The sequence below is a fragment of the Protopterus annectens genome, chromosome 15.part0, assembly GCF_019279795.1.
Source record: "Protopterus annectens isolate FY-2018-M chromosome 15.part0, PAN1.0, whole genome shotgun sequence".
Classification (NCBI taxonomy): Eukaryota; Metazoa; Chordata; order Ceratodontiformes; family Protopteridae; genus Protopterus; species Protopterus annectens.
The window spans coordinates 262486315-262507470 of NC_056749.1; the positions used below are offsets into that span (position 1 = coordinate 262486315).

Consider the following 21156-nt stretch of genomic DNA (forward strand, 5'->3'; position numbering starts at 1 on the left):
CGCGAGGCTTAGACACAGAAGCCTGGGCCTTGGAAGATTTGGCTGATTTAGATGGAGCCGACTTAGCCGGAGAGCCCTCCGGCTTAAGAAGGCCCCTAAGTATCAGCTTGTTTCGTCTTTCCTGCAGGACTCTCTGGCTGAAGGAATGACAAATAGCACAGGAGTCCTGCAGGTGAAGAGGCCCCAGGCAATACAGGCAAGAAGTGTGACCGTCAGTCAGAGACATCTTCTGACAGCACGAGTCACACTTCTTAAAGCCTGAGACCCTCTCCTTTGACATGGTGTTTCACAAAACACACACACCAGTCAAGAATTAAATTAAATAAAATACCAAAAAGGTATTACTAGAAAAACACACACACACACCCTAACGGGGGGGGGATGGGATGGGTAAAGTTTGACTAAAAAAAATTAGTAGAGACAGGGATTTTCTGTCAGAAAATCTATATAATTAACTTAAAACTAAAATTAAAGGGTTTTTAGCAAAAAAGGGGCTTAAATATCAAAGTAGTGAATCACTTACCAGGAGCTGGTAAAAGGAGGACCTCATAAGCGAAGCGGCAAACGAGATCTGGGTACTTACCGCCTTGCATCATGGGATATGGGGCTGCCTCGAGCTGGTAAAAGTGACTCTCGAGCTTAGCAAGTGCCGAGTCGGAGCCGAGGGATCGGCTCCGAACCCATCAAGCAAGAATGAAGGCGAGATTGACAACTTAACATATTGGCCCTAGGTGTGTGTGTGTGCATGTGTACCTTCTGTGGAAGGTTGGGCGTCGGGTCGGCAACTCGACACTGTAAAAACTCCACTACCAATCATGAGCGGACAAGTGATCCGCTGTGGTGACCCCTAACCGGGAAAAGTTGAAATAAGTAGACGACAGTGAATAAAATTGCCTATCTAAGAGCTAATTAGAACTGTACAAGGGAATGAGCTATAAGCATGCTGAATACTAAAATACGAAGAATGTACAATAATGTACAGCAGTCTGCAGGATACTAGAAAATGTATAACTATAAAAGGGAAATATATATATACCATGTACAAGAATTATTTCATATATTTACACCATCATTTAATTCAGGGAATATATGTCTGCTCCTAGAAGCAGTTGCCACTAATTCCCTGACTTCCTAAAACATATCAAGGTCTCCTTAGTGACTTTCGCCACCAAGGCCAGAGAGTACTTGGCCATATGAGTCTGGCAGTTAGTGGCCCTGAAGGACAGCTTGGCAGACGTTTAACTTTTCTTGCCTAGGCGTTGCATAGTCTTACTATCCTTATCAGCAGGAAGTAAGGTAGTGGTAAGGAGAAGTTTAGTAGCCCTATCAGTAGCAATGGAGATAGTCGCTGTGTCAGCAGGGGGGCACTTAAGAAATGTTTCAGTTTCAGGAATTTTCTGCAGCCTGTTTAGTCTGAGAGGAGCAGGTGGCTGAGAGTCATGATTGAGCGATGCAGATGAGAAGGCATCCAAAAAGGCCTGCATAATGGAAGAAAAGTACAGTTGTGTACACATACCATAAATGTACGAGTATATTCACTGTTGCAGTCATCACATTTGGGTTATCCATGTCAGGGTAGCCCTCGGTCAGCCCGAATACCAGAGACTTAGTATTTCTCCATTGGTTGCTGTCGCTTGAGGACTGAAGTCAGGTCGTCAGTGGTATAAAGTAAGGCAGCCAACACCATTACTTGAGTTTTTCTTGACCTAACCTGTCAGGAGCCCCCAAAGTAGGAGGCCGGGTTCTGGTGGAAGAACCCCACCAGTGGAAAACAAATACCAATTTGCCCCTTGTAAGGAAAGAACAAGAAAGAATGATTAAAAGATAAAGAGAAAAAAGGGGGATGGAGAGAGGGAAAAGTACAGTTGTGTATACCTACCATAAATGTAGATGTTAGAGTGTCTTCACTGTTGCAGTCATAACTGTAGGGTACTCCTGCCGGCAGGCAGCCCGAGGTCGGCCAGAATATCAAAGTCTGGGTCCGGCGTCGGCTGTATCAGCAAGAACCCTGTATCAGCAAGAACCCTGACGTCAGAACGCATGGGTATAAGGCTGACAGCCGACGCCATCTTCTCCAGCCTTTCTTGCCCCTGATGTCAGAAGCCCCCATAAAACCAAAAGGTGTCCCAAGTGAAACACAAATACACCAGAAAGGAAGTGGAAAAGAAACAAGAGGGGTCTGGAGGGAGGGTAACACCGACTGCAACAGTGAAGACACTCGAACATCTACATTTATGGTAGGTATACACAACTGTACTATGTTCTTCGTGTTTCACTGTTACAGTCATATCTGTAGGGTAGAATCCCAAAGCTGAGAACACGGGAGGAGATTATGAAGAAGGAGCAGCTAGAAGACGCTGCAAAACAGCAGAGGCAAAGCCTGCCCTAGACAGAGTACAAAGGGAGGTTATAGTGCATGGAAAAAGTATGCACAGAGCTCCAAGTGGCAGCCTCCAGAATGTCCTTAGTAGGAACTCCTCTGAGAAAGGCTGCTGAAGTGGCAGCTGCTCTAGTAGAATGAGTCCTGACAGTACCTGGAATCTGTTTCCCATAAAGAGAATAACAATATCTTATTCCATGAAAAATCCATTTGGAAATAGTTTGCTTAGAAATAGCTTTACCTAGAGAACTGGAAGCAAGAGAGTCAAGCAATTGATCTGATTTCCTGAAAACTTTAGTTTTGTCCAGGTAAAAACGTAGTTGCCTGTGCACGTCCAATGAATGCAAAATCCTTTCCCCCTTATTTTGGGGTTTTGGGAAAAAGGTAGGTAGGTGAATAGTCTGATTTAGAGCCACTCTAGAAACTACCTTAGGCATAAAAGAAGGATTAGTCCTCAAGGAAACTCTGTCCTGATGGAAGATGAGGTATGGTTCCACGGCCATGAGGGCTTATAACTCTGGCAGAAGTCAAGGCCAACAAGATAGCTGTCTTCCAGGATAAAAACTTAATATCCGCAGAGGCAGCAGGCTCAAAAGGAGGCAAAGTAAACTTTTCCAAGACATAGTTTAGATCCCAAGAAGGGACAGGAGGAGATCTAGGAGGTCTTAAATTCTTAGCTCTCCTCAGAAATTGTCTAACCAGCTGGTGTGAAAAAATGGGAGGATCACAACTGAAATGAGCCGAAATAGCAGAAGCATGAATTTTAATGGAAGAGAAGGAAAAACCTTTAAACAAAAGGTCTGAGAGATAACGTAAAATAGAGGGAATATCAGGTAATAAAGGATCCGAACCACGATCCTGCATCCAAATACAAAATCTTTTCCATTTAGAAGCATAAGATTTCCTTGTACTAGGACACCTAGCTTCCAAAAGAACATCCAAAACTTGTTTAGAAAGAGAAGAAGGAATCAGTTGCCTTTGATGAGCCAAGCTGCCAGGCAGAGAGTCTTGATTTGAGAGTGAAATACCTGACCCCGATGCTGGGACAGTAGAGAATGCGTCAGAGGAAGATTCCAAGGGGATTCCAAGCAAAGGTGCAGTAGAGTTGGATACCAAAACTGACGAGGCCAATTTGGAGCTATCAAAATAAGCAGTCTGGGTTTGTCCAGCTTTGTCTTTAGCAATACCCGAGGCAGAAGAGGAAGAGGAGGGAAGGCATATCCCGAAAGATTCCTCCAGCTGAAGGACAGGGCATCCACTTTCCAAGCTGTCTTGTGGAAGGACCTGGTGCAAAAGAGAGGCAACTGATGGTTGAGATGGGAAGCAAACAGATCTATCTGAGGACAGCCCCAAACTGCAGTTATCTTGCTGAATAAGATGGGGTCCAACATCCATTCGTGAGGATCCAAAATGTTTCTGCTTAAGCTGTCTGCTAAGAGATTCTGATTTCCTGGAATGAACTGTGCCTGAAGATCCAGATTCAAATTTAGGGCTGTGTCCCATAAAGTCATGGCAAGTCTGCAAAGGGGGTAAGAGTGAGAGTCCCCTTGCTTGTTTATGTACCACATGACTGTGGTATTGTCTGCTCGAATTAGCAGAGGTCCTGGCTTCAAGAGAGTCTGGAAGGCTAGAAGAGCATTTTGGACTGCCAACATTTCTTTCAAGTTGATGTGCCATGGAAGGTGTGTGTTTGTCCAAGAGCCCTGTTGGCATTTGTCTAGAAAATGAGCTCCCCAAGCATAATCCAAGGTGTCCGTGGTTATGATCTGAGTAGGCTGAGGAAGACTAAAGGGCTTCCCTTCGTTCAAAACACACGCCCTGGACCACCAGAGGAATTCCTTCTGGAGGCAGGGAATCAGTGGAATCATTGTATCCAGACTGTGGCAATGCTTGAGACCATACACTCTTTAGGTACCATTGACGTTTCCTCATGTGAAGCCTCGCATTTGGAATCAACAGGATGCAAGAGGCCATGTAGCCCAAAGCCTGCAGGAATTTCCTTGCAGTGAGCTGAGTCAAGGTTGCCAAGGTCTTGAAGGTTGAAGCCAGCTATAACTGTTTTTCTGGAGTAAGGAAGGCCATCTGTAAACTTGTGTCTAGAAGAGCTCCCAAAAAGATCATTCGTTGAGAAGGAATCAAATGTGACTTTTTTGTGTTCACTGAGAATCCCAGTAGCAGGAGAAGACGTTGAACAAAATGCAGGTGTTGAAGTAAAAAGTCTTTGCTGTCTGCCTGAATTAGACAGTCGTCCAGATAGGGGTAAATCTGAATCCCCTGAAGTCGGCAGTAAGCTACTACTGGAGCCAGGCATTTGGTAAAAACTCTGGGCGCAGTAGATAAGCCAAATGGCAGTACAGAGAATTGGAAGTGTCTCGAGCCTGCCTTGAATCTGAGGTACTTTTTGCATTGTTGCCTTACGGGGACGTGTAAGTAAGCCTCTTTTAAGACCAAAGCATCTTGTGAGAGCATTGGGAGAAGTTGAAGAGTAAGCATCTTGAATTTTGGAATTTCCAAAAAGGTGTTTAATATTGAAAGGTCCAGAATAGGTCTCCAAAAGTTTTGTTTTCTTGGGACCAGAAAAAGTCTTAAATAAAAACCTTTCCCCACCTCTAGAGGTGGAACAGGTTCTATGGCTCTTAAGGCTAATAAAGCGTCCACTTGATTTAAGGCCTCTGTCCATTGATGTTTTGGCAGATATGGCCAGCCGGAAGGCCTCGGCAGAGTGTGAAAGTGGAATCTGTAGCCCTTCAAAATCACGTCTAATACCCATTTGTCCTGGGTAATGTGAGTCCAAATTTTTGGTAAAAAAGAGAAAGTTTTCCTCAGAGAGGGGCATCCAGGGAAAGAGGACCTGTAGCCCAAGAGAGGGAGTCATTGGGTCTGCTTTCTTTGGGTTTGAGGTCTGTCTTCGCCCCTTCTAGGTGAAGCAGTCCACTGTCTAGATCTGTAAGAGGCCTGAGCCCGACCTCTGGAGCGTCTATATCTTCCCCTTTGAGGCCTGACGGAAGTGGGAAAAGACCAATTTTTGGCGGGCCAATTTCTAGAAAATCTAGGAGGCTGTACTTGCAAAAAATCTTTTACAGTCTGCATAGACTTGGCTTTTTCTTCCATCTTTTTAATAACTTCCTCAGCCTTAGATCCAAATAAGACATCATGCTGAACAGGGGCATCTAGCAATTTAGCCTTAACTTGTTCAGGTAAATTCTGCTCACGAAGCCAAGCATGTCTCCTGATAACAGTACCAGAGGCAGCAGCCCTGCAGGAAGCCTCTAAGGCATCAAAACCACAATGTAAACTATGTTTGCTAACTTGTTTAGTTGCATGCAACACATCCTGTAATTCCTTGTCCTCAGCACATGCAGGAAAGGTAGAAAGCCTTTGTTTTAAAACAGATGAAAGAAACTGTTGATACTTAAACATGTGAAACTGGCAATTTAAAGCCCTAATAGAAAGGGTAGCTGAAGTATAAACCTTTCCCCCCCCCCCCCACCTGTCCAGGGCACGAGAATCCTTTTCAGAGGGGATGGGATTCTTAGAGGAGGCGGCCTTAGCAGCCTTGGAACCCTGCGAAATAGTTTCCGGATCAGCAGAAGGGTTCTTAAATAAGAATTGATGGGAATCAGGGACCCTGTAAAATCTATCAGGCTTAGAAGGAGCAGGCGGCATGGAATCAGGATTCAAGTTAGCTTCAGAGAAGGCATCATCCACAATGTCAAGTACAGGAGGGATAGCTAAAGGCCTGTGTTGAGGGAGAAGAAGAAATTCCCTAAGTCTCTTTTTGGAAGCAGAATAATCCTGACCTTCCCAATGAAAATGCTCCCTCATCTCATGCAAGGTTTCCCCAAAAGAGAAATCTTCAGGGGGAGAGGCAGAGGGAACAGAATCCTCTGCATCCGAATCCTCATAAGGAGGGAAAGAATAATCCTGATCAGAGGAAGAAACTGAAGATACTGAAGCCTGATCAGAGGAGTCATAAGGGATATCCTGTCTTGGCCTTTTCTCAGGAGGGGGATGAGAGCCCCTAATCATAGTTAATAAATCCTCAGCCATCCGTAGTAATTGCTTCTGAGTCTTAGGAGCTGAATCCGAAGAAGCTTGAGCAGAGAGTCTGGGTTTAACAAGAGTCTTTGACTTAGCCTTTGTCTTTGTGGAAATAGTATTATGTGAAGGCCTGAAGACCCCCTCAAAAGCCGGTACCTGCACAGCGGTTCCGGACCCATCTGAAGGAGCGACGTCCGAAGGTCCTGCAGCAGACAAATTACTAGGCCTAGATGGCTCCCCATGGGAGTCCGTGTCGGCCATTGGTTCTGAAGTGGCGGACGACAGGGGCTGCAAAAACACCTCACTGACGACCGCCGAACCCGAAGCTGGCTCCGGCTGCAAAGTATCTTGTTTGGACCTCTGAGGCCTGTCCTTGTCTTTGCGTTTCTTCTGCATTCCGGTAGTCGGTAAAGTATCAGACTACATTCTATAATTAAATCATCTACCGAAGTAATTCAAGGCCCAATCGTACCTACGCTTGATAGTGCGATAATTAAACCTGGCACAGAACCGACAGCAAGAAACGTCGTGGTCAGGGCCTAAGCAAGGTAGACAGTAAGAGTGGAAATCTTTATGAGGTATTTGTTTTCCACACGCTACACAATTAACTTTTTCTGACATCGGAGGAGCAAGAAAAAAGTTTCCCCAACGGGGTACTTAGCTTTGAGAAGAGAAGTAGAAAACTTCGGACCGAAGACAATTACACCACGTTGTCTTGAAAATGCCAACCAACACCTAGTAACTGCTTTGCACCGCACGGCAAGAAAGACTGGAGAAGATGGCGTCGGCTGTCAGCCTTATACCCGTGCGTTCTGACGTAAGGGTTCTTGCTGATACAGCCGACACCGGACCCAGACTTTGATATTCTGGCCGACCTCGGGCTGCCTGCCGGCAGGAGTACCCTACAGTTATGACTGCAACAGTGAAACACGAACATCATCCAGGACTGCAACAGTGAATACACTCGAACATCTACATTTATGTTAAATTTACACAACTGTACTATGCTCTTCGTGTTTCACTGTTGCAGTCATCGCATTTGGACAGATTCCCAAAATTGAAGAAATGGGTGGAGGCAGTCAAGGAAGCTGGGGGCTGGCCAGGAAGCTCTGCAAGACTGCAGAAGCAAGCCTTGCCTGGATTTGGTTACGAGAGGCAGGTAGTAATGCTTGGTAAAAGTGTAAGCACATGTCCAAGTGGCAGCCTCCAGGATGTCCCTGGTGGGAACTCCTCTGAGGAAAGCTGCAAAGGTGGAGGCTGCACTGGTGGAGTGTGTCCCGACCCCCCTTGAGGGGAGGCTTACCATGCGGTTGGTAGAAGAAATGGATGCAGTGTGCTATCCATTTGGAAATGGTTTGCTTGGAGATGGTTTTGCCTTCTGCCCCTGTAGCAAAGCTAACCAGCAATTGATCAGACTTTCTAAAGGCTTTAGTCCTGTTCAGATAGTATCTGAGCTGTCTGTGCACATCTAGAAAGTGAAGAATCATTTGCCCCTTGTTCTGGAGATTAGGAAAGAAGGTGGGCAAATGAATGGATTGGTTGACAGCCACATTGGACACCACCTTGGCCATTAAGGATGGGTTAGTTCTGAGGGATACCAGGTCTGCATGGAAGATGATGAAAGGTTCCACAGCCATGAGTTCTTGCAACTCAGACTCTTCAGGCTGAAGTGATGGCCAGAAGGAAGGCTGTCTTCCAGAAGAGAAATTTTAGCTCTGCAGAAGAAGCTGGTTCGAAAGGAGGCAGGGTGAGCTTTTCCAAAACAAAGTTAAGGTCCCAAGCTGGTGTTGGTGCCCTTCTGGGGGGGCTCAGGTTGGTAGCCCCTCTGAGGAACTGTTTGATCAAAGGGTGTGAGAAAAGGGGTTGCTCAGTGGGAATATGAGCAGAAATAGCAGAGACATGAATTTTTTTACAGGAGAAAGAGGAACCACTGTGTAGTAGGTCAGCTAAGTAATCCAGGATGAGAGGGATGTGCCGTATTGGCCCCCTTAGCCTGGATCCAGGTGCAGAACCTTTTCCATTTATCTGCATAAGACTTTCTGGTGCTAGGGCGTCTGGCCTCACGGAAAACATCCAGAACCTGTTGACTGAGGACGGCAGACTGGTTAGGGGTTGGGGAATAAGCCGAACTGCCAAATTGAGAGTCTGCAATTGGGGATGCATGAATTCTTCTTCCCTCTGGGTCAGGAGGTTTGGAATCTCCGGAAGAAGCCATGGAAGCAGTGAGGACAGGCAGCGCAGCAAGGAGTACCAGTGCTGTTGGGACCAATTTGGAGCTATAATAATAGTCCTTAGTTTTTCCTCCCTTATTTTGAACAGTACCCTTGGGGATGAGAGGTAGGGGAGGAAAGGCATAGACTGAGAGGTTGACTCAAGGGAAGAACAGGACATCCACTTTTCAAGCCATATAGTGATGCTCCCTGATGCAGAATTTGCTGAGCTGATGGTTGGTGTGGGAGGCAAAAAGGATGACCTTCAGGGTTCCCCATTTCCGAGTTACTACGGTGAAGGTAATTCTGTTCAGCTGCCACTCGTGTGGGTCCAGAAGGTTTCTGCTTAATTGGTCTGCCAGGGAGTTGAGAGCACCCGGTTGGTATTGTGCTAAAAGGTTTAGTTGCATGGAAGAGGCTGTGAGCCAAAAGGTCATGGACAGCCTGCAAAGAGGGAAGGTGCGAGAACCTCCCTGCTTGTTGATGTACCACATCACAATGGTATTGTCTGTTTTGATCAGGAGAACCCTGGAGAGAGAAGGGGTCTGAAACCTTTCATGGCGTGCTGTATAGCCATCATCTCTGATTGATGCGCAGGGGGATTTGCTGTGGGCTCCACTGGCCCTGTATGCACCTGCCATCCAGATGTGCACCCCAAGCATAGTCTGATGCATCTGTGGTGAGGGTCTGGTCGGCTGGGGGTGGGGAGAAGGGCAGTCCATTGTTATGGGAACATGCTGTTGCCCACCAAAAGAAATTCATTTGAGGAAAGGAATTATGGGTAGAAGAGTTTCCAGGTCTTGAGTGTGTTGACACCAAAGGCTCTTTAGTTACCACTGAAGTTTCATCATACACAGTCTGGCATATGGAATGAGGAGTATATGCAAGATGCCATGAACCCCAGAGCTTGCAGGATTTTCCTTGAAGAAATCTGGGGCCTGATGGCCAGTTAATAGAAGTAGGCTGACAGGAAGATTTGTTTCTCTAGTGTAAGGTATGCCATCTGGGAAGCTGTGTCCAGACTTGCTCCTAGGAAGATTATCCTTTAGGTGGGGCACCTGTTCTGATTTCTTTTCGTTGATTGTGTACCCTAGAGAAGCTAGTAGGCGCTTTACAAAGGTCAGGTGCTTGAGCAGCTTTTCCTGGCTGTCTGCCTGAATAAGGCAGTCTAAGTAGGGGCAAATTTTAATATTTGTCTGCAAAAGGCAATGGCCGTTGACAGGCATTTTGTGAAAACTCTGGGAGCAGTAGATAAGCCAAAGGGAAGCGCAGAGAACTGAAAGTGTTTAGATCCTGCCCTGAAGCGGAGATATGTTCTGCATGACTTCCTGACAGGAATGTGGAGGTAGGCCTCTTTTAGATCCAGGGCGGCTAGTCAAGCGTCCTTGGAAAGCATGGGAAGCAGCTGCTGAAGGGTGAGCATTTTTAATTTTGGGATCATCAGGAAGGTGATTACAATGGATAGATTGAGGATGGGGTGCCAGGTGCCCTCTTTTCTGGGAACCAGAAAAAGTCTGGAGTATAAGCCTTTAAGTAGGAACGTGCTATATTGCCGTCAGAGAGCAGGAAATGTACTTGCATTTGAGCCTCTGCCCACTGACTTGGTGGTAGATCCGGGAACTCTTTGGGATTGTAAGGGTGTGGAAGGAGAATTTGTATCCCTGAGACACAATGTTCAGAACCAATTGGTCCTTGGTAATGGTGTCCCAGGTGCTTGAGTGACAGGAGAGTTTTCCTCCTAGGGGTAAGTGAAGGTAGGCAGATGGGAGGTGGGGAGTCACTGAGTTCTTACCATAAGGGGGTGGCTTAAAACTCCTTGGTTTTGAAGTGGAGGTAGTCCACTGTTTACATCTCTGCATTTCCTGGGGCTGCTGTCTGGGGGGGGGGGGTCTGTTTCCATGGGGCCTAGGCTGTGCCTGTTTACTCAGAACAGGAAAGGACCAGTAGAGGGAAAATGCTTGAAATCTGTTTGCATATATTTAGCTTTTTCTTCCATCTTTAAGACCTCTTCTGCCTTAGTGCCAAAGTAATTATCTTTGTGCAAAGGGGCATCCAACACTTTAGATCTGACATGGTCTGGCAGGGGGTGTTCCTTAAGCCATTCATGTCTTCTAATGACAGATCCATTGACTGCTGCCCTGCAAGAAGCTTCTAGGGCATCAAAACCACAGTGCAAAGTGTGTTTAGTTATTTGACTTGCAGAATGCATTAAGTCTTGTAAATCTTTAGATTCCACCCAAGCAGGAAAGGAAGACATTTTTTGTTTAAGGAGTTCCAAAGTATGTTGTTGACATTTAAGCATATGGAACTGACAATTTAGTGCTCTGATAGCAAGAGAGGCTGAGGTGTACACTTTTTTTACCCAACCTGTCCAATGCTCAGGAATCCCTGTCTGAGGGGGGTGGGATTCTTAGCAGAGGTTGCTTTAATCCCTTTTGGCCTTTGAGAAATGACCTCAGGGTCAGCTATTTGATTTTTAAAAGGATATTTGTGAGAGTCAGGGACTCTTAGCACCTAGTCTGGTTTTCTGGGAGCCAGAGGTAGGGCATCAGAAGTCAAGTTGGATTCAAGGAAAACATCATCCACAACATACAGGACTGGGGGGGGGGTGGCCAAGGGTCTGTGTTGCGAAAGATCTAGGAATTCCCTTAGTCTCTTTTTAGACTGAAGGTAGTCCTAATTCTCCCACTGGAATTGCTCCCTTAAAGTATGCAGGGTTTCCCCAAAGGAAAAATCCTCTGGGGAGTGGCTGAAGGAATGGATTCCTCTGCATCAGAATCCTCAGAAGTGGAGAGGGGTTGCACGTCTTCATAGCCAGATGCATCAGATTCATCTGAATCTTGTTCAGACAACACTACTAGGGACTGATCCATTTTCCTTTTCAAGGGGGTAGCTTGGCTTCCCCTGATCAGCATAAGGTCTTCCACAATTTTAAGCGTTTGAGACTAAGTCAAGGTAGCAGGCGCCTGAGAGTGGGTAGTCTGTTTCTTGGGTATGGTTTGAACCCTGGGCCAAAGGAAAGCACAGTTGTGTAAACTTACCATAAATGTAGCTGTTCAAGTATATTCAGGGTTGCTGTCATTACATTTGGGTTATCTGTTTGCAGCTGCCCTCAGTCGGCCTGATTAACCAAGTCTTGGGTCATGCGTCGGATGCTGTCCCTTCTTCCATGAAGTCAGGTCATCAGGCTTATAAAACATGCAGCAGATGCCATTACATCAGTTTTTCTTGCCCCAGATGTCAGGTGCCCCCCTAATGGGAAGCAATTAAATATATAATTACAAGGATATATCTCCAACAAAAAAACAAATACACCAAAAAGTTTTTTGAGCATAGTAAGGGAGAGTAGAGATAAAGCCAAAAGAAGAAAGGGGGCCGGAGGACAGGTAACCAGGACTGCAACAAGGAATACACTCTAACATCTACATTTATGTTAAGTGTACACAACTGTACTATATTCTTTGTGTTTCACTGTTGCAGTCATTACATTTGGGTAGATTCCCAAAGCTATGATTGGGAGGAGGAATTTAAATAGAATTAGGACCAGCTAGAAGATCCTGCAAGATTGCAGTGGCAAAGCCAGCTCTGGATTTAAAGAAAATTGGCAAATAATAATGCTTGGTGAAAGTATGTACAGAACTCCAGGTAGCAGCTTCTTGGATGTCCCTGGTAGGAACGTCCTGAGAAAGGCTGTGGAGATAGATGCAGCCCTGGTTGAATGGGGTCTGATGCCCTGTGGGATAGGTTTTCCATGGTGCTTACAACAGAAAAGAAAGCAGTGGCCTATCCATTTTGAAATGGTTTGTTTTGAAATAGCTTTCCCCTCTGTCCCCGCAGCAAATGCCACCAGCAGTTGTTCAGATTTCCTTTGAGGTTTAGTCCTGTCCAAGTAAAACCTAAGTTGTTTGTGCACATCTAAGCAGTGCACTATCAGTTCCCTTTTGTTCTGTGGGTTAGGAAAGAAGGTAGGCAAATGAATGGACTGATTAAGAGCCACACTGGATACCACCTTGGGCATGCAGGGGGGTTTGGTTCTGAGGGACACCCTGTCCGCATGAAAGATGAAAGGCTGCACTGCCATCAGGGCCTGTAATTCAGATAACTATTGCAGAAGTGACTGCTAAAAGGAAAGCTGTTTTCCAGGAAAGGAATTCAAAATCTGCAGTAGCAGCTGGCTCGCAAGGATGAAGAGCGAGTTTCTCCAAGACAAAGTTAAGGTCCCAGGCTGGAGTTGGAGCTTTCCTGGGTGGCTATAAATTTTTGGCCCCTCTGAGTAACTGCTTGAGCAGTGGGTGAGAAAAAGCGAGGCTCTGTGCTGTAATGAGCTGAAATGGCTGAGGCATGAATTCTGGAGGAAAAGGACAAGCGCTTATGAAGTATCTCAGTCAAGTATTGTAGAATCTGAGGTAAATTGTGCACTGCCGCACTCATCCCTCGAGATCGATTCCAGGCACAAAATCTTTCCATTTTGCAGCAACAGATTTTCTAGTACTAGGCCTCCTTGCCTCTAAAATGATATCCATCACTGATATGAGGGATGGTAAAGGAGAGATTAGGTAATTAGCCAGGCTGCTAGGTTCAGGGTTTGCAGATGAGGGTGCAGAATCTGGTTCTCCTGAGACAACAAGGAAGGAGTCTGAGAAAGGTACCATGGGGCCAAGCGTGACACTGTGCAAGAGGGGGTACCAGTATTGGCGTGGCCAGTCTGGAGCAATTAAAATCGTCCTTGGCTTGTCCTGTTGGATCTTTAGTAGTACCTTGGAGAACAGAGGCAGAGGAGGAAAGGCATAAACTGATAGGTTTTTCCAGTTGAAGGATAGAGGATCCATTTTCCAAGCTAGCTTGTGGGGAATCCTTGTGCAAAATTTGTCCAATTGATGATTCTGGGGGGAGGCAAACATGTCTATATATCTGGGCTCCCCCACTTGCTTGTCAACATGTTGAAAATCCTTAGTTCCAGTTTCCACTCGTGTGGATCCATGAGGTTTCTGCTTAGTCCATCTAGAAGTGTATTTAGTTTTCCTGGCAGGAATTGAGCTTGTAGATTCACTTGGTAGCTCAAGGCTGTTCCACAATGCCATGGCTGGTCTGCAGAGGAGGTAAGAATGTGTACCCCCCTGCTTGTTTATGTACCACATAACAGTGGTGTTGTCTGTCTTTACCATTAGTTGCCCTAGAAGAATGTGGTCCTTGAAGGCTGTTGGAGCATTCTGTAAAGTTAACATTTCCTTTTGATTTATGTGCAGGAGCATTTGACTTGAGTTCCATTTGCCCTGAATGCACTTCCCTGCCAGAAGAGCCCTCCATGCATAGTCTGATGAGTCTGTTAAGGTTTGGGTGGCAGGGGGTAGTGTGAATGGTAGTCCTGCTTTGGTGGCAGACCTCTGCCCAAAGGAACTCTAAGCATAGGCAAGGTATGATAGGAATCATTGCTTCTAGATCCTGTGAATGTTGACACCATAAGCTTTTGAAATACCACTGTAGTTTCCTCATATGCAGCCTTGCATATGGAATTAGAAGAATGCAGGAGGCCATGAACCCCAAGGATTGCAGTTTTTGCCGTGCAGATAGCAGGGTTTTTGTGGCCACTTGTTTGAAGTAGGTTGTCAAATTAATCCGTTTCTCTGGCGTGAGGAAAGCCATCTGGGAAGTTGTATTCAAGCTTGGTCCCAGGAATAAAATTTGTTGACAGGGTACCAGGTGTGACTTCTTTTCATTTATGGTGTACCCCAGATGAGTCAGTACCCTTTTAACAATGGCCAGATGATTAAAATGTATGTCCTTGCTTTCTGCCTGAATTAGGCAATCATCCAGGTATGGCTATATTTGAATATTTCTTTGTATGCAAAATGCAATGCTGGAGCTAGGCACTTTGTGAATACCCTGGGCACAGTAGATAAGCCAAAGGGCAGTGCAGAGAACTGATGGTGCATGTAGCCTGCTTTGAAGCATAGGTATCTTCTGCAAGATTCCCCGATTGGGAAGTGCAGGTAGGCTTCCTTTAAATCCAGTGTTGCCAACCAGGCATCTTTGCCTAGTATAGGAAGCAACTGAAGAGTTAGCATCTTGAGTTTTGGAATCCAGACCACGGTACGATCACAACTTCAGAAACAATTGCCACAAAGTTTTGGAATCATTAAAAAGGTATTTAAGATAGAAAGGTCCAGGATAGGAACACATGAATAGTCTTTTCTGGGTACCAGGAAAAGTCTTGAGTAGAAACCTTGTCTCTCGTCCTCTTGTGGTACAGTCTAAATAGCCTTTAATCTTGAGAGAAAGAGTACTTGCTTTTGAGCCACTGCCATAGATTTGGGTGTACATCTGGCCAACTTTTTAGAGTCGTTAACGTGTGGAAGTGAAATCTGCATCCTTGGGAAACTATGTTTAAAACCCATTTGTCCTGGGTAATGAGTTCCCAGTTTTTTTACTTGCAGAGCAATCTTTCCTCCTAAAGGAGCAGTCAGTTGAGAAGTGCTTGGAAGTTTTAAAGTCAAGTCATTGAGATAGCTTACCATAGGGAGGAGTCTTACTACTCCCTGATTTGGAAACAGGAGCCCCCTACTGCTTAGTCCTGTGCGTACCCTGGAACTGACACCTGGGTGTTCTGCTGGATCTGGGTTTGAACTGAGAAGGCCTGGAAGAGGCACAAAAGGACCAATTTTTTGAAGGCAAATGCCTACTAAATTTAGGAGGCTGCACTTAAGAAATATTTAACAGTTTGCATAGATTTAGCTTTTTCCTCCATCTTTTTAAGAACTTCTGTTTTGTTGCCAAACAGGTGGTCCTGATTTAAGGGTGCATCCAGCAATTTAGTTTCAACATGATCTGTCAAACATTGCTCCTTAAGCCAAGCATGCCTTCTAAGTACAGAACCGGTGACAGCAGCCCTGCAAGATACCTCTAGTGAATCAAAACCACATTGCAAAGTATGTTTAACAACCTGTTCAGCAGAATGCATTAAATCCTGTAAATCCTTATTTTCAGCACGATCAGGAATCAACATCATTTTCTGTTTAAGCAATCCAATAATATGCTAATACTTTAACATATGAAACTGACAATTTAAGGCCCTGATGGCCAAGGTTGGAGAGGTGTATACCTTCTTACCCAATCTATCCGGGGCCCTGGAATCTCTATCAGAGGTGGGAGGATTTTTGGCAGTAGTTGCCTTAATGCCCTTGGGTATCTGTGAAATGGTCTCAGGATCCGCAGTAGGATTTTTAAAAAGGAACTTGTGATTATCAGGAACCCTGTAATATCTATCGGGTATTCTGGGAGCAGGAGGAAGAGAGTCAGTGGCCAACATAGATTCCGAAAAGGCATCGTCAACAATGTCCAGCACAGGAGGGATAGCTAAAGGCCTGTGTTGGGGCAGGAGTAAGAAATCTCTAAGCCTCTTTTTAGATTCAGAGTAATCTGGCTTTCCCAGTGAAAATGCTCCCTAAGAGTATGCAAGGTTTCACCAAAAGAATATTCCCTCTGCTTCTCCCCAAGAGGATTTGAGTCCTCTGCATCAGAATCCTCATAGGTAGGTAAGGGTAAATCCTGGTCATCAGAGGAGACAAATTTCAGAATCCTGGTCAGAAGTATCATAAGCAAATTCAGTCCTAGGTGTTTTTTTTTTTTTTTTTTTTTAAAGAGGGGGAAGGTTGGCTTCCCCTGTTTAAAGTAATAAGGTCTTCAGCCATTCTTATTTTTTTAGGCACAGAGGCCTGACCATGCGGTCTGGGTGTTGGTTTCCTATGCATGGTTCGTGTTTTAGGCCTAGAAGAAGATGGCGTCAGTTTAATATGCAAGTGAGTAGGTCTGAATACACCCTCAGAAGCTAGTGCCTGCACAGCGGCTCTAGACCCATCCAAGGTAGAGACATCTGCAGGTTCCACAGTTGGCATCTCGTGGCAAACCAGACTCCGAATGGGTCTCAGTAGAGGCCTGCAAATCTGAAGTAGCAGGTATCAGGGGGCTGCGAAAGCACCTCACTGAGTACCGGCGACTGGCTTAGGAGAAGCTTCTTCGGTTTTGGACCTCGATGGTCTGTCGTTTTCTTTGCGTTTTTTGTGAACTTCGGTAGTCTGATTGCTATCCGACGACATTTCAGGGTAGTTAAATCTGTTTCCAAAATACTTTGAAGCAAATATATACAGATGCTTAATAGTGCGTTGATTAAATCTAGCACAAAACCGACAGCAAAGCACGTTATGATCTGGGCCTAGGCAAGGAATACAGTACAAATGAAAATCCTTATGAGGTTATTTGCTTCCCACAGGTAATGCAATTAACTTTTACATCGGTATGGAGCAAGAAAATGTTTCCCCAAGGGGGTACTTAGTTTTAATTTAAGACTTCAGTTCTGAAACTCGAATTCGAAAATTTCAGGAGTCGGCCAACCGGCACTTGCGAACTGCTTCTGCTTCGGGTACCACACAGCAAGAAAGACTAAAGAAAATGGCGTTGGCTGCCTGTTTTATACCCGGACGTCATGGAAGAAGAGACAGCAACAGACGCAGGACCCAAGACTTTGATATTCAGGCCGACTGAGGGCAACCTGCCAGCAGATTACCCAAATGTAATGACTGCAACACAAAGAACATCCAACAGCGAGGTACGTCGTGGTCAGGACCTAGGCAAGGAATACAGTACGAATGAAAACCTTTGAGAGGTATTTGCTTTCCACAAGAAATACAATTATTGACTTTTACTGACATCAGTTTAGAGCAAGAAAGTTTCCCCAATGGGGTACTTGGCTTTAGTTGAAGACTTCGGTTCTGAAACTTGAAAAAGAAAATTTCAGGTAGAATCGGCCGACCAGCACTTGCAAACTACTTCTGCTTCGGGCACCGCACGGCAAGAAAGAAAGACTGATGTAATGGCGTCGGCTACATGCTTTGTACTCCTGACTACCTGACATCATAGAAGATGAGACAGCAACCGACGCAGGACCTAAGACTTTGATAAATAATCAGGCCAACTGAGGGCTACTGCAAGCAGATAACCCAAATGTGATGACTAACAGTGAAACATGAACATCATCAGCCAACGGGTTGGGAGACTCCAATTGCAGGAGTTCATAATATCTCTTCTGGGTCTCTGTAACCTGACTGCTGTCCACTTATAGAATACTTTCATTTCAGCAATTTTTTTACCTAAAGGTGAAATCTTTTCCTGGAGAATCTGTGCCATTAGACTCCTCCTCTGGGGAAGCGTACCCCAGAGGGGAAGCAATTTGTGAGGTTTAAGTGAGAGATTCATCACCTGATGAATGCTCTTGGGATGAAACCCCTGGAGCAGGTTTACCTTTGGGGTAGATGCAGGGGCCTGGCATAGGGCTAAGAAAGCATTCTAAATGCCTTGGGTGAAGGCCTGCCAGTCACGAAGTTAATCGGATGTGGTGGGCGCCCACAACAGTAGCAAAAGAAACAAAAATGGCTATATGGTACTTAACTGAAGTCGGATAAGAGGAGTGCTTCACACGGGATCACTTTTCCAAAGGAGCAACAACCAGAGCTGGTAGTCACACTGGCAGCAGAAAAGTTCTGAGGAAGGTGCATGCTGACACCAGTTTTGTGCCAGACGTTTTATTTATGGCCAACGCCAAGAAAGAGACGTGGGACGTCACACGCAACCTAATGGTAGCATTTATCTTTTGTAAAATGGCCAGACGTACGAGGGTCACCAGAGGCACTCTTCTGTTATGAATACATCAGCATATGAATAGGAGGACATCAATCACTTCTTGCAGAGACAACAAAATAAAAAAATAGGGCACAAGCTCTCACTAAACATTCTGGGACAGGTGAAGAGCCCAGCTCCACTTTAGAGAAACCAGTAAAGCACCACTTGTCAGACTGGATGGATGCCCACAGGTTATCTCCTAAAGACAATAATAGAACAGCAGTGATTCGTATGTAGAACACTTAATGATCCATTCTCAATTACACTGTAGGAACATACACATGCATACATCAAAACACATAAAATTTACCTTATCCAGACAGAGGTTTCCATGTTTCTCTGCTATAGCTTTCCGAAAGTTGTGCGAAAGTGGATAAAGCATGCTGTGATGAGGATGGACTGAAGGCAATCTGTTCTTTTCCAACTGGTCAGCAACAATGCTAACCAGTTTTTTCATTCTTTCTTCATAATCAGTCCAATCACAAACAATCTGTTTAAAAAAATTGGTGATTACAGCGCAAAATAACTTAAACCTCATCCAGATTTAAATGCTGCTACACAGAACCACACAATGAATTATTTACAGCATCTCAAATCAGCAAGTTAAACATTCAGTTAGAACACACTCTCCAGTAATAAAAAATTATATTGCCAAGATCACAAACTGATAAACCTTGGCAGTCATTTCAAAATACTTTCCCTATTAAATGAGAGAATACACAATGTAAGGCAATTCTCAGTCTCTGTTGCCATCAGGATGGATCTGACAGAGCCAAAACTCAAACTTCTCACCTTCAGACCCACCCATTAACAAAAGGGGGACAGCTTTCCATCTGCAGTGTGTTGGATGGTCCAGCTCCCTAAAAGAGCAAGTTAAATCTCCCTTCTGCTCTTCAACCAACTATAAGAATAAAGGCGCTGGCTACCGTGTCTGTTAAGGGCAAACAGGATGATAGTTATTCAGATGGCAGCAGAAGAAACCAGAAGTGGCCAATGTTCTGCTGAATGAGTCTTGGCTCACACATGCTTATAGTAATGAGCATGGTCAGTAGCATTTCAAACCTGCAAAGCTACTTGTATGAACTGCCTTGTCTCATTCAAGCCTGTGTTGTAAAGACAGGCCACTCAAAGGCTACTGTTAACATTTAAGTTATGTGTAATATTAAAAGTGACATAAAACCAAGTTCGAGCAGCTTAAATATGACAAAATATTTTAAATTAACAAGGCAAAAAGGCTCTACTTGTTTAGTTTAAAGATTTTCATATTTAAATGCAACTTACCGTAACTAACAAGTCTCAGCTTCAGGTAACTGCAGTGAACCCTAGCAGACATCAAGTATTTGCAACATCATTTGTCAGTCGGCAGAAGTCAACATATTTTACAACTGTTCCATGTATGACTAAGTTCTGATTTTAGCCTCTCGAAGTGTCTGCCCTGCTATTTGGATACAATCTCCATCACCTCCAGTTTCTACTCTCATTGGCTTAGCTACACAGCCAAAGAAGGGGGGGGGGGTTCATTAAGGTTAAAAGGAACCAAACGCAGACGCAGCTGATTTGTCTCACACTGGTACATTGCTTTACAGTATGACCACTACTTGCTGATGAGAGGACCTAACTGCTGAAACACTGACAAAGTTTTTTGCACTAGCGGATGTGGGTTAAACGGGCAAGGAATCATTCTTTCTGTTCCATCTACTTGGAATTATGTAGGAGGCACAAAGTCACAGCTCAGACTCAACTATTTACTATAATCCTCAACACACATATGTAAATATTTACATACTTAGATGCATTTACCTACAATCAGTGTTGCGTTGGCTATAGCTAATTGACAGTGTAACAGCTACATGGTTTGGAGTAACCCTCAGACTTGCTCTCCCCGAAACCCAGGAAGTTCCCCAAGAACTTGCCAGTTTAATTTAGAAATTTAACAATAAGAGCAATGAAGGTTTATCTTGTAAACCTGGATTTGATTCAATTTCCCCTTTTAATGTCGACTGTGCAGGACACAATCGTACTACTGAAGCACCTTCTGAAAAGGTGCACCTGTTGAGATGATCCACCCAAACAGCTGAAACTCACAGCCCTAAGCTGCCAAAAGAAGCAATGAGAGAGAAGAGGTTGAGTGCACAGTGATACAACGACTACATCTGTCCTCTGCACCCATCTACTATCAAGCTTCTCCTATGTGACTAGAAACTACTTCCCTGTAGTGATAAGTCCCAAAATGTAGACAAAGCCATCTGTAACAATCAATATTCATGCATGCACGTAGGACGACCTTGTGTCTTACCAGTACTCTGGCAATAATAGCACTACTGACATCTCACTAACCCCTTTGCTGGGTGCCTTCTTTCAAACGCATGCTTCTGTACATATTGCTATGGAAGCTACTGTGTTAGCAACCTGCTATAACAAAAGCAGACTAGAGGACCACATCAGTTCATTGACACCCACTCCCCCCGTTCACCTTGTCAATGGAAACTCCTGATCTGCAACCCCTCCTCCCCTGGACAGGCGCACCTATCAGACCCATGCTTGCTCCCACATGTCAGTGTCACTAATCAAACTCATGTCAGCACTGTCACAGTATATGCTTTAACCATTTTTGACAACAGAGCTGGGTAACAGATTCATTTTATGGCACACACGTTACACAACTACGCTACATTCTACTTGACTGCTACAATACTGACCTTTGGGAAGATACTGAACCATTAAGAACTTCTTAGCAACTGCAGAGGACCTTTGAGGAATTATTTTCCCAGTAACAGGACACTGGTAAGGAGGGTCCACTGGTAAACATACTGAGATGGCAGAGAAATCAATCTTCACTGTGCAACAATTTAT

General features: G+C 44.8%; 1 protein-coding gene across 1 annotated transcript in view; it reads right to left on the reverse strand.

Annotated features, from left to right (window-relative positions):
• The window catches only part of OGT (O-linked N-acetylglucosamine (GlcNAc) transferase), a 2411396-nt gene that overhangs the window by 1241197 nt on the left and 1149043 nt on the right, over nt 1-21156 (reverse strand). The window contains exon 12 of the mRNA XM_044057256.1: nt 18614-18793. Coding sequence (XP_043913191.1) covers nt 18614-18793 — 180 coding nt within the window. The remainder of the gene's footprint in view (nt 1-18613; nt 18794-21156) is intronic.